Below are 17,621 nucleotides of genomic sequence, written 5' to 3'. Positions count from 1 at the left end.
TTATATTACTTCATTATTTTTATCATTATTTATCTTGCTTTGATTCTTCCCTCATACCCTTGTGCTGGGTTTTACAGAAAGCGATTTATAAAACAATGTGTCACAGTTCACACTTTTTCTTTTTTTACAGAAATGGATACCAGTGCTGGAGAAGTATCAAGTCTCAATTCCTCTCGAGTGTCCCTTTCATCCTGTGAGAGACATATATTGGCCTCAACAGTCTGCCAAACAGCAACATCGGTCTTCTCAGTGGACATGTGGAATATGTGGGAAATCATTTTATGAAGAACGTTTTCTAGACAAGCATTTTGACAATAGGCACAAAAACCAAATTAATATGGTAAAATTTTCATTGAAGCCTTCCTATATCTAATACTTCATACTAATGTGACTAGTGGAAACTGGCATTACAAGATGTCCTTGTTTCTCACCACTCATATGGCCATAATTTACATTAATTTCTTCAGTCTCAGCATTTCTTTTCAGTAACTATTCTTTCTGTGTGCTTCCTTTAAGTTTCCTACATCTTTTATTTTTTGACATGTCTGTTTTTTCTCTGCCCCCCACCCCACCTGTCTATTACATATAATATACTTCACTTTTCCCTCTTACTAACTTTTGCATAATATTTGGCCAGTAATCTCTCTTCTTTGTTACCCTACCTTCCACCTTTAAGCACTCAGGTTTTCAAATCTTGGCTGGCACAGTCCACAACAATTTGTCTCTCCTTCTCATCCTGTCTGGCACATCTCACCTTACCTGGGGCTCTGGTTGACTTCTCCCTAACTCCCCCATTTTCTAAATCTCACTGTCCTTTTCCTCCAGACTTCTTCCTTATCCTTCAACTGTACTGCCAAAAGAAGGAGCCATTGGCTCCAAAAGCTTGCAGATCTCCTTAACATTTTTATTTGTTTTCTCCTGCTGCCACTTGGTAAGTAGATTTTTTTGTCTATCCAATTACATTATACTTTCAAAAACTGATTATTTTCGTTGAAATAGGTGGTTTATACCATACATTAGACAATATAATGACTTAGTATGGGGTTTATGGACTATGAGAAAGGTTTGACACTTGAAGAGTTAAATCTATTCTTGTATTACTCCAGAACTAAGGAATAGAATCTACCTGCATCAAGTTGTTGAAGAATATATACAACAAGACAACAGCTTTCATTAAATTACACCAAAAGAGAGCAACTTTAAAAATTGTAAGAGGAGTTAGGCAAGGTGACTCCAGTTTACCAAAAGTATTTGCTGCAATAGATCTTGAGTCAGTTAAGCTAAGATGAAGGAAGAATACAAATAAATGAATGGCGAATCTAGTATAATAAAGGCCTGAAGAATAATTACAGTAAGATGAAAATAATGTGCAAATAGCAAGAAGTAAATATCAGTGTAGAAGCACATGACAATATTGTGTACTAAAGTCAACTTAAAGAAACAAGCAGACTCATCCTACAATATTGCCCATGTGTGTAGAACCCGAACCAACTTTGGGGTATTGAGCATATACAAAGAAGGACAGCACAAATTGTCACAGGTTTGTTTGACTCATGGAAGAGTACCTTGGGGATGTTGAAAAACTGAACTGGCAGACACCTGAATATAGGTGTAAACTAACCTGTGAAACCTGACTTGCATAGTTTGAAGGAAGACAGATGCAAATTATCCTGTGAAAGTCCACTTGTAAAGTTTCAAGAACCAACCTTAAGTGATAAGTCAAGGAACATATTAAAACCCAAACAATGGAAAATCCAAATTTGAAAAACTACATGAATTGGATAAATTGCTATTCACCAGATGAAGGAGGCAGTGAGCTCATGGAGGAGGCAGTGAGCAGCAGACAGGCACATTTTAAAAGTGACAGCTGGACCAACCTTTTGCTTAGCATGATGCACAGTGTGGTCTGCTAGATTTAAATGACTGCTTTTCATACCATGCCATCTGGGTTCTTTCTAGCAACACTAGCTTTTCCGAACTGCACAGGTCTTTGTTCCCACAATCCCCCGGGCCTCTACCTTCACTAGACCCTGTACCCCATCTGCCTCTATTCCCTACTCTGCTTTCATTCCAGTCTCATACATGCGTTCTTTCCTCCCATCCCCTCTGCAAGGCTATTTTCACTTTTTTCCTAACCCCCCCTCCCCCTGCTCCATCACCACCACCTCCCCAACACAACTCTCCAAACACTGCATCTAGCAGCACATCATCCTGTCCCCACCACATCTCAGCACATTACTACAGGCAACACTACAACATCTTCTCTCATCCCTAACCCGCTGTCCCTCCCCCCTCCCCACCGCATATCTCTTCTGGACCCCACTACTCACCCCACCTGTGTTCACTACTCATTGCAGTGACATCACATTGCTCTGAAAGGACAGCGGCAGCCATTCTGTGTGTGTGTGTGTGTGTGTGTGTGTGTGTGTGTGTGTGTGTGTGTGTGTGTGTGTGTGTGTGTGTCCGTCCCTGAAGACAAGGTTAAACTAGTTACAGCTCACATAGAGGTGTTTAAGTAACCATTCATCCCATGCCCTGTATGTGAATGGAACAGGAAGCAGCTCCAGTAACTTGTACAGTTGACAATACCTTCTGTGATGCACTACACAGTTGTTGCAAACTGCAAAGTGTTGATGTGCATGTAGGTGGAAACTCAGAGAAATTAACAGGAGGGTAATTATGACCAGGACTTCATATGTGAAAAGGAATGCTGCATTTGGAAATAAATTTCTAGTGTGCCGAAAGTGGAATGTCTATACCATGTATACATCCAGTATTTACTTACATAATTGAAACATAGACATTCAAGTGACAAACAGTTCAAAAACTGAGGGTTACTTTATGAGTAATGGCAAGATGCATGGTGGGGAATAATAAGAAGCATCAGAAAGACAAACAAATGGATAAGAGAAGAGATGGAAGTTGAGAACATGATAGTGAGTATTACTAAACTGAACTGGAGGTGTGCTGGGCATATAGCAAGATGAAATGATGAGAAATGGACAAAGCTGGTTCTGTGTTAGATTCCCTGTGTTAAGAAAGGACCTGGGGGATGATCTAATGGAAGATGGATTGACAACATAAAGAAACTAACAGGGCAAACATGGATGCAAAAAGCTAAAGATAGTAATGCATGTACAAGTCTGAAAGAGGCCTATATTCAGCAGTGGATGGAAGACAGCAATGATCTTCATGCTATCCAATCATGAATGAGTATGTCATTTTCCAGTTGATGAAACAATGAGTTCTAAGGTCACTCATCAGTCAGTCTGTGATGCACACAATTCACTTCAGTGGGGACCAAATGATGATGCATTATTTTCAGCTTCAGTTTCCCTCTGCTTTCTCTTTGCATACGTTTTTGACAACAAAGTCAGCTAAAAGTGCCTTCTACGTGAATAACTGGCATCAAAGGATTATAGTAAAGCGTGTTCCATATTGCTTCCTATTCTTCCAACAGCATCTGCACAGTTTTCCCATTGTTTTGTGTGAGAGGATGTTGACAAATAACGCCTCTGAATTTTTTATTTGAAAACTCTTAAAGCTTTAAAACAATGTTACTGACATTCTACATCTTTATTCTTGGAGTTTACATATTTGCAGCCCTCTGCTGCTAGATGGCACAAATTTTAGTGTGTAACATGGAAGTGTGTAACATAACTATGCTGGTGCATGAGAGACAGTATGCTGTAATCAAGTTTAAAATTCAGAGAGTTCTTCGACACCCAGAGCTTCCCCTCCTTCAGCTTGACAATGCTAGATCACACACAAGTGCTATGACATCTGCAACAATCTCACACCCTGGGTTCACTGTCATCAATCATCCTTATACATTCCCAACTTGGCCCAATCTGATTTTCATCTGTTTCCAAAACTTAAAGGACACCTTTGAGGATTTAACTTTAATAGTGATGAAGCAGTGCAAGCAGAGGTGAGGTTGTGGCTCTGTCAGTGAAGCCAAACATTCTACAATAGTGGTATCAACTGACTGGCGTCTCTGGAGAAATTTATGTATGTCACCAAGGTCACTATATTGAGAAATAAATATGCAGACATGAAGAATAAAGATGTAGAATCTTAATAATGTTTGTTTTATTCTAAAAACTTCAAAGTTTTCAAGTAAAAACTTCTGAGGCATTATTTTTCAGCACCCTCTCATACCTAATATGTCCACCATACTAAGTCACAACATATGAGAGACTTTGCAAAGATATGTTACTGGCACCAAGTAAATTAGATGGTCAGGATAGATAACCTCTAAAGTATGAAATTTATATGTACCACTGATTTGACTTACTTATTGGCACAGATATCAAAGAACCTAAGTGATTGTCAATCAGTTATTGGTCAATTTGTTTGAGTGGTTTTGCGTTTTGGAAGTTGATTTACTTTCACTTAAGTTTTGGGGAAAATCTGTCCTTTTAATTAAGCTTTTTTTCATTTCTGGAAAATGTATCAGCTTTTTTTCTGGGGGAAATTTTAAAATTTTTTTCTTTAAGAATGTTTTATATGTAATCTAATGCAAAGATTCCAAACAGGCTGAAGATGCAGTATGCCTAGCTGATTATTGTGACATCATGCGATGTGAGGTACTAATGACACAAGAAGTTGGAAGTGGTGAATCAGGAGAATCCAGTCAGGGAAACACTGACATTGAAGTGTGGAGTGAGTCAACAGCTTATCGCACTGCACTGTCACCTTCCGGACCTCGAGACCTTGCTCGTGTGCTGTTTAGGAGAGGACCATATACTGAACATGACAGACAGCCACAGGCAAGGACATTTGTAAAATTCTATTTATCTTCCACTTTTTTAGCCCATGCTACACAAATAGCAACCAAAATAGGAAAAGCTCTTCATGCCGACATTACCAATGTTTCTTGATTTTGAGAAAACATCTTTTATTCTGTGTTGTATATGCACTATTGCTAAAATTTCTGTGACAGGTTAAAAATGGAACTGAACCCAGAACCGCTGCCTTACCAGTTAAGTTCGTCATGCTTGCCTTGTGGCCAACTTAAAGTTTCAACTAGTCCGTTGTTTCTCTATTTACTTTCTACGGTGCACAAAGGCTGTCTTGATGTGCCACCAGTTCCTTAAGGGAGATAAGATAATGTAATTGAGAGCACACTGCCTGCTAAAGACAGGGGTTTCCAGATTAAGTCCCAGTCTAGCACACAATTGGAATTTGGGGGAAAAATGTTTTGATTGATTTAGGAATTCTTATAATGAGAAGTAAAATTTTTATTGGACAAAAGCAGATAAATGTCTTTTTTCAATTTAAAGTCACAAATGTGCTAAACATGGCTACGTCAAAAGCTTTCTGGTAGAAAAGTAAATATTTGAACGTCATTAACAAAATTAATTACATGTAGTTTTAGCATTTTATTAAGCAAAAAATTATTTTAAGGAAACTCCTTCATTTCAGGAAGCACAAGGGTCCACACCAAGTACACAACCCAGTGAGAATCACTGCCCTCGCACTTCGCAACCACCAACTTCAGAACAGCATCAGCAGCCTCAAGCGACTTCTGACACTGACACAAATACTTCTGCACCGGATACCTGTGACAGCGGAAACCTTGTTGACTCATCAGTGCCTCCAGGAGATCGTAAGCAACAAAGACTGAGTGAGCTGCAGAGACTCAAAGCCAACTGCAAACCAGAAGAACTTCAAGGCCTTAAACTTCGGTGTGAGGTATTATGATATTCAATTTTTACTTTATCATTAGAGTGTTCTTTGCAATCCACCATAATAATTTAGCAATCCATCATAATAATTTATAAATGTGCATCAGTCATACTAAAAGAAGATGATAACCAGTCCAGTTGTATAATTAATCAGATCAGAATTGGAATGACAACTGCATATGTGAGAGCTAATTTTCCAGTAGATAGATGTACAAGGAAGTGAGGTATTTGAGACCATTGAAAAACATTTTAGATGTTCAGAATATAAATATATTTATACATACACTGGCAAAGGTATCCACCTATTAATAGTTTATTGTCCATTGCCTGGGATACCAGAGGGAGGAGGTTGACTTGCATAGCCGTGGTAGGGGCTTGGTTTTTGTTTGCAAACTATGTTTGCACAACTTGCAGGTGAACAGCTATCTGATCAGGATACAGAAGTAGGGAATTCAGAGAAAAGTGATTCAAAAGCTGAGTTTTGATTGGCGCCATGCTTTCTTCCTCTTCTTTTTCTTCTTACTCCCTCTGTTGTGTCTGCTTCTGTGGGAGTCAGCGCCAACACAAACAGGGAAGGAGAGAAGTTGTGATGGCTGGTAGCAGGAATCCAAAATCATCTGTTCATAACATGTTAAGATTAACTGAAAAACTTAGTGTGCCTCCTACTTGCAATTACATTTATTAATTATTATCACTCGCAGAATGCAGGCTAAATATTGTCTTCCTATTACTCAGTATTGATGCTTTTGAAGACTGTGGCCAAATTAGGCTGACCAGTGATGGCTGGTTGGTTAAATCAGCATCAACTGGTTGGCATGAGTAGCCAGGAACCGCACCTGGGACTGACATTAAGATCCCACCTGCACCCCGACATCCGTCCTGCACTCCAAATGAAGAAGGCAGTGATGATGATGATGATGGTGCCTGGTCCATGGCATGCATCGGGACGAGCACTGGGAAGTTGAGCTGCTGTGGCAGCAAAGGTGATTGGTTCTGCAGTTGGTGCTGAAGAGGCACCCAGGGGCAGCTGCACCGGCTGAAAGATCCTGGTAGGACGTGAATCTGTGGAACAATCTCACAACTGACAAACATGAATCTGGTTCTGATGGTGGCCCGGCAAGAGCTTGAATTAAGTACATGAAGCACCCAAATTTGGAAGAATCGTTTCTCTCTCCCAGCACCTGGTGCAACGAAAAACTCTGAAAAGAATATAATCATTAATCACAAAGCGATACTTGTGGAGAGTGCGGGGGGCTGTGTGCTGATGTGGGTGCAGCAACTGGAGCAGCATGTGGTGGTGCCGGCCAGGTAGAAGTTCTGGCATTGATGGTGTGATATGTTGATGGTGTGATACGTTGCTTGGTCCTGTGTGTGGGAGGCACATATTTATTCATCTGTTGCTTGAACATATGCACAAACTGTTCAGCTGCGCCAATCAAGTGAGGATGAAAAGGAGCACCAGTAATTTGAGTGATACCATTGGCTCTACAAAACTGTTCAGAATCCTGAATCTTAAACTGTGGCCTGTTCTTTGTAACCAACACTTCAAAACCTTTCAAGCAAAACACAGATGACGAAGCCTGAATGGTACTGCACAATGAGCTGAGTTTATGGGCACTGCAAACGGATATTTGCTAAAAGAGTTCACAACAATAGGCCAATGAATGTTCCAAAAGGGACCATAAAAGTCTATATGCACTCATTGTCACGGCAACTGAGACTTTGGCCAAACTGAAAACATTTGCAGAGAGGTTGATAGAGTTTCAGCACAAGTGCAACACTGTGATGTCATCTGTTCAATGTGGGCGTCCGTGCCTGGCCAAGTACATACAGTGCCAACACAGTAAACTGTTTTGTGTGTGTAATTCCCATTGTCCTTGATGGAGCAGTCGCAATACATCTTTTGGCAACACTTTGGGAATAAGCACATGGCATTGTCCAGAGTCATGTTGCAGTAAAATCATACCATGCTGGATGGAGAGGCTATTCCAAAGAGCAAAATATCGATGCACAAAAGAATTCTGAATGTCCTTCATTGAATGAGACCAAGCAGGACAGATGCAGTGCAACAACAGCCTCAAGTCAGGATCTGCTTCTGTGGCCTGTGCAATTTTCCTGTCGCTCAGTGGAAAAGTCTGTAAAAGGTAAATGTCCTGCACATTGAGCTGACAACTAGATGCGGCAGTAGCATTGAATTCAGAATCAGGACCAACAGCAAGGCAAGAAAGAGCATCAGCATTTTGCATGCTTCAGTGTGTGCCAGTACAACATTTCATACTGATACTGTGACAGTAACAAGGGCCAACATTGCAGCTTCTGAGCCGTGTGCTGCAGAACAGGTTTGGATGGATGAAACAAAGACTGAAGTGGCTTATAGTCCGTCACTAGGTAAAACTTCTGACCAAACAGATAATGGTGAAACTCTGTCATTCCAAAAATAATAGTGAGCATTTCCTTCTTGATTTGAGAACAGTTACATTGAGTCTTGGTCAATAACCTGGAAGCAAAAGCAATTGGCCTGTCCTGTGAACCAAATCTGTGTGAGAGCACAGCTCCAATTATGTATGAAGAATTGTCCACTGCCAAAGCCACAGGCTTAGTGGAATTGAAATAAAAAAGTTATCTGTCACTAAACAAGGCTTTTTAAGTTTCTGGTTTGCATCCTGACACTCTGTGGTCCAAACAAAAGACACATTCTTCCCGTGTGAAGGATGCAATGGAGCCATAATCAAGGCTGCATTGGGTATAAACTGAATGTAGTATGCCAACTTCTTGAGAACTGACTGTAGTTCTGTCACATTCCACGGGGCAGGGAGGTCCTGTTTGCCCAGCAAATGTGAGTGAAGGGGATGAAAACCTTGGTTATTAAGAACAGGGCCTAAGTACCAAATTTCAATCTGAAAAAAGATAGATATGTCCAGGTGACACTTCTGCAAGTACTTGAAAAAGTGTATGAAGGTTACTGATATGTTCCTCCAGTGTATGGTCTGACATCACAATATTGTCCAAGTAATTTGAACAGAATGGAACTTTTACAGTAAGCTGTTCTAAGTAGCATTGGAATGTGGCAGGCACGGAAGTGCTGCCAGAGGGTAAGCACAAAAATTTGAACAACCCTAAATGTGTGTTGATTGCGAACACTTTTTGAGACTCATCATCTAGTGGAATTTGCAAATATGCATCACATAAATCAGTTTTTGAAAAATAGCGGCCTGCACCAAGCCTGTCCATTAATTCCTCAAGGTGAGGCAACAGATAAGTATCAATTATTGTTTGTGGATTCACAGTGGTTTTAAAGTCAGTACAAAGACTAAGTCCTCCAGAAGGCTTTGGTAAGATTATTTTGTATTTATTTATTTACTATACTAAGGGAGAATCCTGTTCACTACCCATTCTTTAAGTTCAATTGCAACTTTGTATCGAAGCACCCAAGTGACAGGATGTGTCCAAAAAAACTTGGGTTGCTCATTGTCCTCCTATGTAACATGCGCCACAAAATTATTTGCTCTGCCAAGTCCTTCAGAAAATAAATCAACAAATTCCTGAATCAAGTGAGTAACACTGTCTTTTGAGTTGAAAGTAGAAACAGAAAGTACATTCTTCTGAATATGATGACCAAATAAATCAAATGAATCTAACCCAAAAATATTTTCAGTCTTGTGAACACAAAATTGTAAGTGTCTCTTTTCTGGTGTGAGACTGGAATGTGGCAGGCAAACTACATGTACCAAGCACTGAAATGTCCTGACTGTTATACCAGTAAGTTGCATGCAAGATTTTGTCATCTGTGGCGAACCCAGTTGTTTATAAGAGGCACAATTAAGCAATGTAATGGAAGTGCCAGGGTCCATCTGAAGTTGCACACAGCATCCAGCAATGAGTAAGACCACAAACAGTTTGTCTGCCTGATGTTACACAATACTTGGGTGGGGTGAAGTCACATCCTGAATTTGATTGTTACTAATACTGGTAGACGGTCTAGAAAAAACTACATTCACTGAATGAGAAGGTGCTCCACACTTACAAGAGCAAACATGGGTGGAGTTATCTTTCTGTTGCAGGCACACAGACTGTACATGACCTGGCTTTCCCCAAGTAAAGTAAGACACGTTCCGCAAAGGGCAATGTTGTATCTTATGTGTGGAAAAGCAGCAGGGACATGATTATACAGCAGACACATGCATTGACACTTGTTTACTCTGGCCTCCTCACAGTGGCCTGTTTGCATGTGGCAGTTGGTTGCGAGGCCATACCTATTTGTCACTTTGTGTTGCATTGAAAATGGGAGCAACCTCAAAAGTTTTCCACAGAACTATCACGAGTCCTGATGTTCAGCAGTTTGTAACACTCATTTCAAAGTAGGATCAGAATGTTTAAGAATTTGTTCATGAATCCCGCTATCTAGTACATTGTATCTAATTGCATCACAAATCATTGCATCACTATAGTACTGTCCACAGCTACATTGAAAACGACACTGTCATGTCAAACCCTGAAGATGACTGATTCACTGATGGTATGTCTGTTGTGGCTGTTTCTGCAATTGAAATAACTTATAATGAGCTGCAGCAACCTGTACCTTAATACTTAGTGAGGGCATAAACTAAATCTTCAAAAATTAGCAACTCCAGCCTACTAGCCAGGAATAATTTGTGAGTGAGTTGGTAAGCTCCTGTGCCAGCCATTGACAAGAAATAAGGAAGTTTCACAGTACCTTGCTCTTGATGTGTAGCCAGGACTGCCATAGGTTTTGGAAATGAGGAATATCAGGGAATTTCAAACAACATCATGGAAATCAGGGAAATATTAAGGAAATTTGAAAAAAAAAAAAAAATACGCTGTAGAAATGTTGTTTTTGTCTCAGTAGATGAAATGGTTTGTTTACTGAGGTGTCATGCATCATCACTGGCTGGCTGCAGCTGAGTATGTGCGGCACTTCCTACTCCCTCATTACTATTGCTGCTCCCCTTCCTAACACTCCCCTCAGCTTCCTGCCACCACTTCTTGTTACTAGCCTAGCAGCTGCCGATGAGAGGCATGAGGAGTGGTTTGTTTGGATCTGATTCTCAGACTGTAGATGCAGCTGCCAGAGACAGCAGTCATTTATAAATGAGTTGTGTCTGAGTGATTGTGTGAATGTGTGTGTGCTCTCATTTTCTGACAAAAGCTATGGCTGAAACTTCTATTGTGAGAGTGTGATTGTCTTTTCTACATACCTGTCTGTGACTCAGCAATCATCTTTACAGTGAGTTGCTACCTATCCTCATTATTATTAATTCTCAGAATATTTGAACAAGTTATCTGTTGCGCAGATTGATCACCGTGGTCTCATTTCATCAACATGCTATCTGTGGCTCATGAATAGCTGGCCACACAGTGAACTTCCGTGCCGGGCCAAAACCGCAGGCCTTTTTTTGTTAGTATCTGTAATGGATCATGCCTGCTGATCTGAAGTCACTTAGCTTCCACTAACGTGCAGGCACTGCCCTTCGGATCTAGTCTCATTAATTTGCCTGCAGGCCAGGTCTGTTTGTGTGTGGCACATTGCAGCGGATTTTCATAGTTTATCCATGGACCCAGGACTGTGGTGCTCCTCAGCAGGCCAGAAGCCATGGGTGATGGATTTTAGGAATATACTGGAGAAATGTTGTTTTTTGTCTCAGTAGATGAAATGGTTTGTTTACTCTCTCACCAGAAGTATGTTGTACAGTGTGGCATTTTATAGACATTTATTTGTTCTAGTACATCTTGGCATTTAAAAAGTAGTTTATATGTTGGAAAGTATGGAAGATAAGAAGAAGAAGAAAATTGTGTCAGTCACTGGCAGTTTGTGTGCTGTGTACTCATATATTTCTTGAAAGAAAAATCACAAAATACCTGTAAAATAATAGAGGTAACACAGTAGGTAATAACCGACAATAACGAACATAGTGGAACCAACATTTCTTTGGCGGTCACCTACATTGTTGGTTTACACAATTCTTCTTCACCTTGTACACTTCTTTCAAGGGGCCTACTTTTTTCTAAGGTTATTTCTGAAATCAGTGAAGATATTTTAAATCTGTTTTGTGACTCCAAGGAAATGCATATTTTTGTCATAAAATGTGTTTCATTTTATTGAAATAAAATAACATCAATGGTCTTAATGAAACATGTATACCAATTGGCTTGCTTTCTCCATCTAAAAACAGTTTGTTACAAAAGATGTTGATGTTACTACTTGAGATTTTTGCTTACACCAGGAAATGCCATCTGCTTGCAAGGATTTTTTAAAATTTTTTTTTAGATATTTTCTCATTTTCACTATCATTTCTTGCACCATAGATGCTTGGACAGATTGTTAAATTACATCTTAACTTACCCTTGAAATCGCAAGATTTGTCAGGCAAAAATGCTAGAACTTGTCTGGTAATCAGGGAAATATCAGGGAATTTCACTTGGATAAACTTGTGGCAACCCTGGAATCCTGGTAGCACAAAGAGCATCGAACTGAGCGTAGTACTTTTTTCCGCTCCTCATGCTGGTCACTGAAAGCTTGGAACGGTGAAATGCACTGAGGCAGTGTCATGGATGTGGCTGGCTATTGTAGTGGAGTTGCTGCAGCAGTGACTTGTGCATTAATGAGTTGATGTACTGTCATCATCTACTGCAACATTTTATGGTTCTGATACTGAATAAACTGCATTAAATCAAAGCCAGTGGTAGCTGGAGGCGTAGGTGCAGGTGGGGAGGAAGTGGGTTAGAGCCATTTTAATAAGAGAAGCAGCATAACAAAGTAATTATTCACAATTAGTGAAAGCAAGTGGCATCCCTGCAGGAAAGAACACAGTTAGTAGCAACGCACCTCTGAAAGAAAAGAGAGAAATATTAGTGACGCGCTGTAAGGGAGCAGCATAGAGTGAAGGCAGCATTGATTCTGGAATCCTCATCCTCCAGATGTGTTGGCTACTGTGGGAGTCAGCACCATCACAGACAAGGGAGGAGAGGAGTTGTGATGACTGGTGGCAAGAATCCAAAATGATCTGTATGTACCACTTTAAGATTAATTGATCGCTTTATTTCTAAAAGGAAAAAGAAAAAATGTAATTTCTTGTGCCTCCTATGTGCAATTACATTTCTCCACTATTACTACTTGCAGAATTCAGGCTAACTATTGTTTTCCTACTACTCACTATTGATGCTCTCAAAGACTGTAACTGAAATGAGCCAACCAGCGATGGGTGGCTGATCAAATCAGCGTTGACAGGGGGTGCTGAACTCTGTCTTCCTGAAAGTGTGGCACCAACCGCTTTTTCCATTGGCACATGGGTCAGTGCCTTTTTGATGCTGTTTTGCAGCACAACACTGATTGGCGTGCAGTCAGTGCTTTACAACTGCACACCTTCTCCATATCACATCATGTATTGACTGCTCTCCATTTTATCCTTTATCTACCAAAATTTCTTTCCTCCTTGGCTTCAACTGTTTTAATTTTACTGACTGTTTTTCTTGCCAAACTTGACACTTATGGATACCTTCTTCCAACTTCTTTTGTTCACTTGTTGTCTGAAGTTCTTTCCTAATATCGTCGTATCTGATTCTGTTCTTTTCTATCACTTGGTAGTTGTTAAGAATTTCATTGCTGTGCTGTGAACACATCGTTAGTGACAAATAATGACAATTTCCACTGGTAAATTCCTAGTGAATCTGGAGAGTATGAGTAATGATATCACAAAGGTTGTTGTAGGCATAACTTTAGTTTATTGACACAGCCTGTCGTGATACTGACCTGATTCTCATAGTCTCTCCTCAGGAGTACCTCTCTCAAGCACCACAAAGCTGAAAGACTAAATAAGTGTGGGATATCATTGCTCAGAGATGTACATGACATCTTAGTTTTATTTTCACTGAACATACATTTATTCTTTACTAAGGTCAATTGTTAATAATGATGACCAGTATGTCAACTACCAAAATATATAAATAGTCTTCAATTAAAAAGGTATGGAACATTGTAACAAGCAAACGGTTGAAATTTGCATCTGCTGCTGTGGGATAATATAGTGAGACATCTAGGGACAGAAATGTAGTGTCTGGCTAGGTTGTGTGCATGCATGGGCATGTGATCCAGGAGAGAAGCAGGCAATTGTGTACACCACCAGAGATAAACAAGAGGATTGCCATGCGCCACCACCTCCGGCAGACATTCATGGTCCGAAGATGATCTGATAAAAAGATCGAAACCGATCACCATTAAAAAAGTTAAGTAATCAAGACTGTTTCTAATGTATTTATTATAATTACAGATCACTGTTTTCCCATATAAGAACCATTTTATTTAAAATGTTAATTGTGCATTTTGTTCATGTGATGGGACAGTGTGTAAGGACATAATGAGGTTCACATTGCACAATTTGTTGATTGAGGAGCAGTGAGGTGGTATCATATTTCTGACTGGAGGATATTCATCACTGTATGGTAGCCATATATTGGGGGCTGTGTGTCCAACAAGTCAATGACAAAGTGAAGTGCCCATTTCTGTGAAGGCCAAGTGTGTTTCAGTTATGACCCGAAATCAGGTCAGGCAGACACTATAATCAAGGCTGAATTCATCATCAAGATGAATGATCTGGTGAGAGATTATCAGTGTGTCACAATGTGAATGTTGGCATTGATTATGGGGGCAAGTATTTGGAAAAGTGTGAACAATTGTGCACAACAGACAGGGTTCCCAGAAGGTGTGAGGGCTGTGGGTTGTGAAGCAGCTCAGAAAATAAGAAAAGGACCTGCTTACGGAGTGAGCACTACAACACCTGTTCTGGTATCATGAAGTCCCATTTTCCAGGAGTAGATTGTCCTTGGTGATGAGAGCTGGTGCCATCACTTCAAGCAAGAGAGAAAGCAGAACAGGATGCAAATGGAAGCATGCATCGTCACCTCTCCCTAAACTATTCAGAGCTGTGCCTACAACAGGCAAGGTAATGCTTACCGTCGTTTTTTATGTCTGAGGTCTGATACTTATTGAATTCCTCAATCACAGAAAAACTATTAAAAGTGACATGTACTTTGAGACACTTCACAGCCTCTGCAGCTCCATCAAGAGCAAGCAGCTGGGAAGCTCCATGGAGGGGGTCATTCTGCTCAACAATAACATGTGTCCACATGTTTTCAATGACACACAAATTGTAATGGCCAAGTTTAAGTGGGATCAGTTAGAGCATCCACCCTACAGCCTGGACATGTTGCCTTGCAAAAGCATATCTCAAAGGAAAGTGCTTCAGTTCAGATGACAAACTGGAGGACACAGTGGTCTGGCTCCTGTCTCACAGCCACAGGAATTCTGGGAACAGGGAATCCTGCAACTCATTAAACAGTGTGATAGTTGTGCTCAGTCCTCCAGTGATTACTTTTGAATAAATATATCAATTATACTCACAGTGTTGTTTTGCACCTTTTCCTTTGAACACATCTCATATGAGCACACTGGACCAGATCAGTACCTACAATTACAGTGGCAAAGTTGACTATTGTGTTGGGCACAAGATACAGTTCACACTTATACAAAAACATCACAGTTTGCATTTGGCACTGTGCTTTAGTAACTTATCAGAAAGTGTTGGAATTGTGTGAACAATATATTTCGTGTGAGACAGCGGCAAAGTGCATCATCTGGAATGTAATAGAGCTCTCTGGTGCTATTGTATGCTCTGAGTTTTATGTGTGTAATGTAATGTTCCTTGGTTGTTGCATTCGATGTATTTTACCTGGAAGTGTGAATATAGTTATTGGCACTAGATATCTTTTACTCACTATTACTTATTCAACTGTGTCAACTCTAATATAAAGGATCGCACTTCAATAGTTCATTCACTTCAGTTGATAATGGATATCATCATGTCCAACAATCACTAGTTTCTATGACAACATTTCACACACTTGCTAACCACAACACAGTTAATTTAATATGTTTCTTAATAACTGAAATCATTCAAAAGTCTTTAAACATTAATATTAATGAGTCTCACAGTTGTCAGTGCACATATTTTTGCCTGTAGAAATGTGCAAGATTGTGAATGAGCTAACAGAGGGTGCACCCAACATAGGTCTTATTGTGGGCTTTCAAACCACTAATTTTCGGTGACATCCAACTGCTTACAGACAGGTGTGAGAATAAACTGTTTACATGTATGAGCACCATATAGCAAATTAGGATAAAGTACATGAAATAATTATTTATTTAGTTAATTAATGCTGTATGTCATTTTGTACATAAAAAATAAAGTAACAAAAATGTGTTGTCAAAGTTCAGGATCTAACAATGATTATGATGAAAACTCTGATGGAAAATGGGGATACTTATGAACTTAAATGCAATTCAGTTAATTAGTTTCTGATAATTCAAAGTAAGTGGGACTGCTAGGCTTTCTATTGGTATAGGTCACTTTTCTGAAATATACCAATTAGCTCAGGGTTTTGCATGTTGCAGACTATAGTATTTTCTAATTATGAGAGCCCTAATGAAAAGAAATTATATCGGTGTAGACAGAAGAACCAGAATAATAATCTGAACCATATATTAAAGAGAATTAAGTGTTTCATACCAGTAGATAAAAATACTGAAAATAAGATAAAAATCATTTAAAAATTGGTTATTTTTGAGAGTAGAAAAAAATAACGGATTGGAAGAATCCACCTACTATGTCACAAGTTGTTTCCATTATCTCAGCTCCATCTTAGTGGAGCTGAGCTCTGAGTGTGCTTTTTCTGGAAATGTTACAGACAGTCTACTGTAATAGCTTAAATTGGCCTTTATATAGTGTTGCCTGTTATCTAATATATAGTGGTGCCTGTTATCTAATATTTAAATGTGAGACAGAAGAAATACGTCAATCTAGAATGTGGTATCAGCATATGCTGACTGCTCACTGCTCCTTGATGATTGGCTGCTATATATAGTAGAAGTGTTGAAAGCACAATAACTTTCTGGACTGTTTTAGCCAAAGCTTGTTTAAGTTACGACCATGGAAAAGGTAACTAAAACTAACTCTTGACTACTAACTGCGAGATTTGGTGTCCATGCCACATGTGCTGCATTGTTACGTCTCTCTTTATGTGCTGGATGCTGAATACTTCCAATGTGCTTACCATTTCTCACTTTTTTAAATTGTTCCACACCTTGGGTAGGCACTAGGAGTGTTAGGAATATTTATTTACAATATTTACACTATGTGATCAAAAGTATCAGGACACCCCCCAAAAACATATGTTTTTCATAATAGGTGTATTGTGTTGCCACTAACTACCAGGTACTCCATATCAGCACCTCAGTAGTCATTAGACATCGTGAGAGAGAAGAATGGGGCACTCCGCGGAACTCACAGACTTTGAATGTGGTCAGGTGATTGGGTGTCACTTGTGTCATACGTCTGTACGCAAGATTTCCACACTCCAAAACGTCCCTGAGTGCACTGTTTCCAATGTGATAGTGAAGTGGAAATGTGAAGGGACACGTACAGCACAAAAGCGTACAGGCCGACCTTGTCTGTTGACTGACAGAGACCGCCGATAGTTGAAGAGGGTCATAATGTGTAATAGGCATATATCTATCCAGACCATCGCACAGGAATTCCAGGCTGCATCTGGATCCACTGCAAGTACTGTGACAGTTAGGCGGGAGGGGAGAAAACTTGGAATTCATGGTTGAGCGGCTGCTCATAAGCCACACATCACACCAGTAAATGCCAAACGACGCCTCACTTGGTGTAAGGAGTGTAAACATTAGATGATTGAAAGTGGAAAAATGTTGTGTAGAGTGATGAATCATGGTACACAATGTGGCGATCTGATGGAAGGGTGTGGGTATGGCAAATGCCCGGTGAATGTCATCTGCCAACAGTAAAATTCAGAGGCGGCGGTATTATGGTGTGGTCATGTTTTTCATTGAGGGGGCTT

General features: G+C 39.9%; 1 protein-coding gene across 4 annotated transcripts in view; it reads left to right on the top strand.

Moving 5' to 3' along the window:
• LOC124799222 overlaps window positions 1-17,621 on the top strand; it is a 185,103-nt gene that overhangs the window by 47,806 nt on the left and 119,676 nt on the right. For all 4 annotated transcript variants that reach the window (XR_007016986.1, XM_047262757.1, XM_047262758.1 and 1 more), the window contains exons 3-5: window positions 131-340; window positions 4,539-4,772; window positions 5,428-5,697. Coding sequence is in view for 3 of the 4 variants with exons in the window: in XM_047262757.1 (XP_047118713.1) it covers window positions 131-340; window positions 4,539-4,772; window positions 5,428-5,697 (714 nt within the window). In the remaining variant the exon portion in view is untranslated. The remainder of the gene's footprint in view (window positions 1-130; window positions 341-4,538; window positions 4,773-5,427; window positions 5,698-17,621) is intronic.

The sequence above is a fragment of the Schistocerca piceifrons genome, chromosome 5, assembly GCF_021461385.2.
Source record: "Schistocerca piceifrons isolate TAMUIC-IGC-003096 chromosome 5, iqSchPice1.1, whole genome shotgun sequence".
NCBI lineage: Eukaryota > Metazoa > Arthropoda > Insecta > Orthoptera > Acrididae > Schistocerca > Schistocerca piceifrons.
This window is presented reverse-complemented; position numbering and strand designations above follow the sequence as displayed.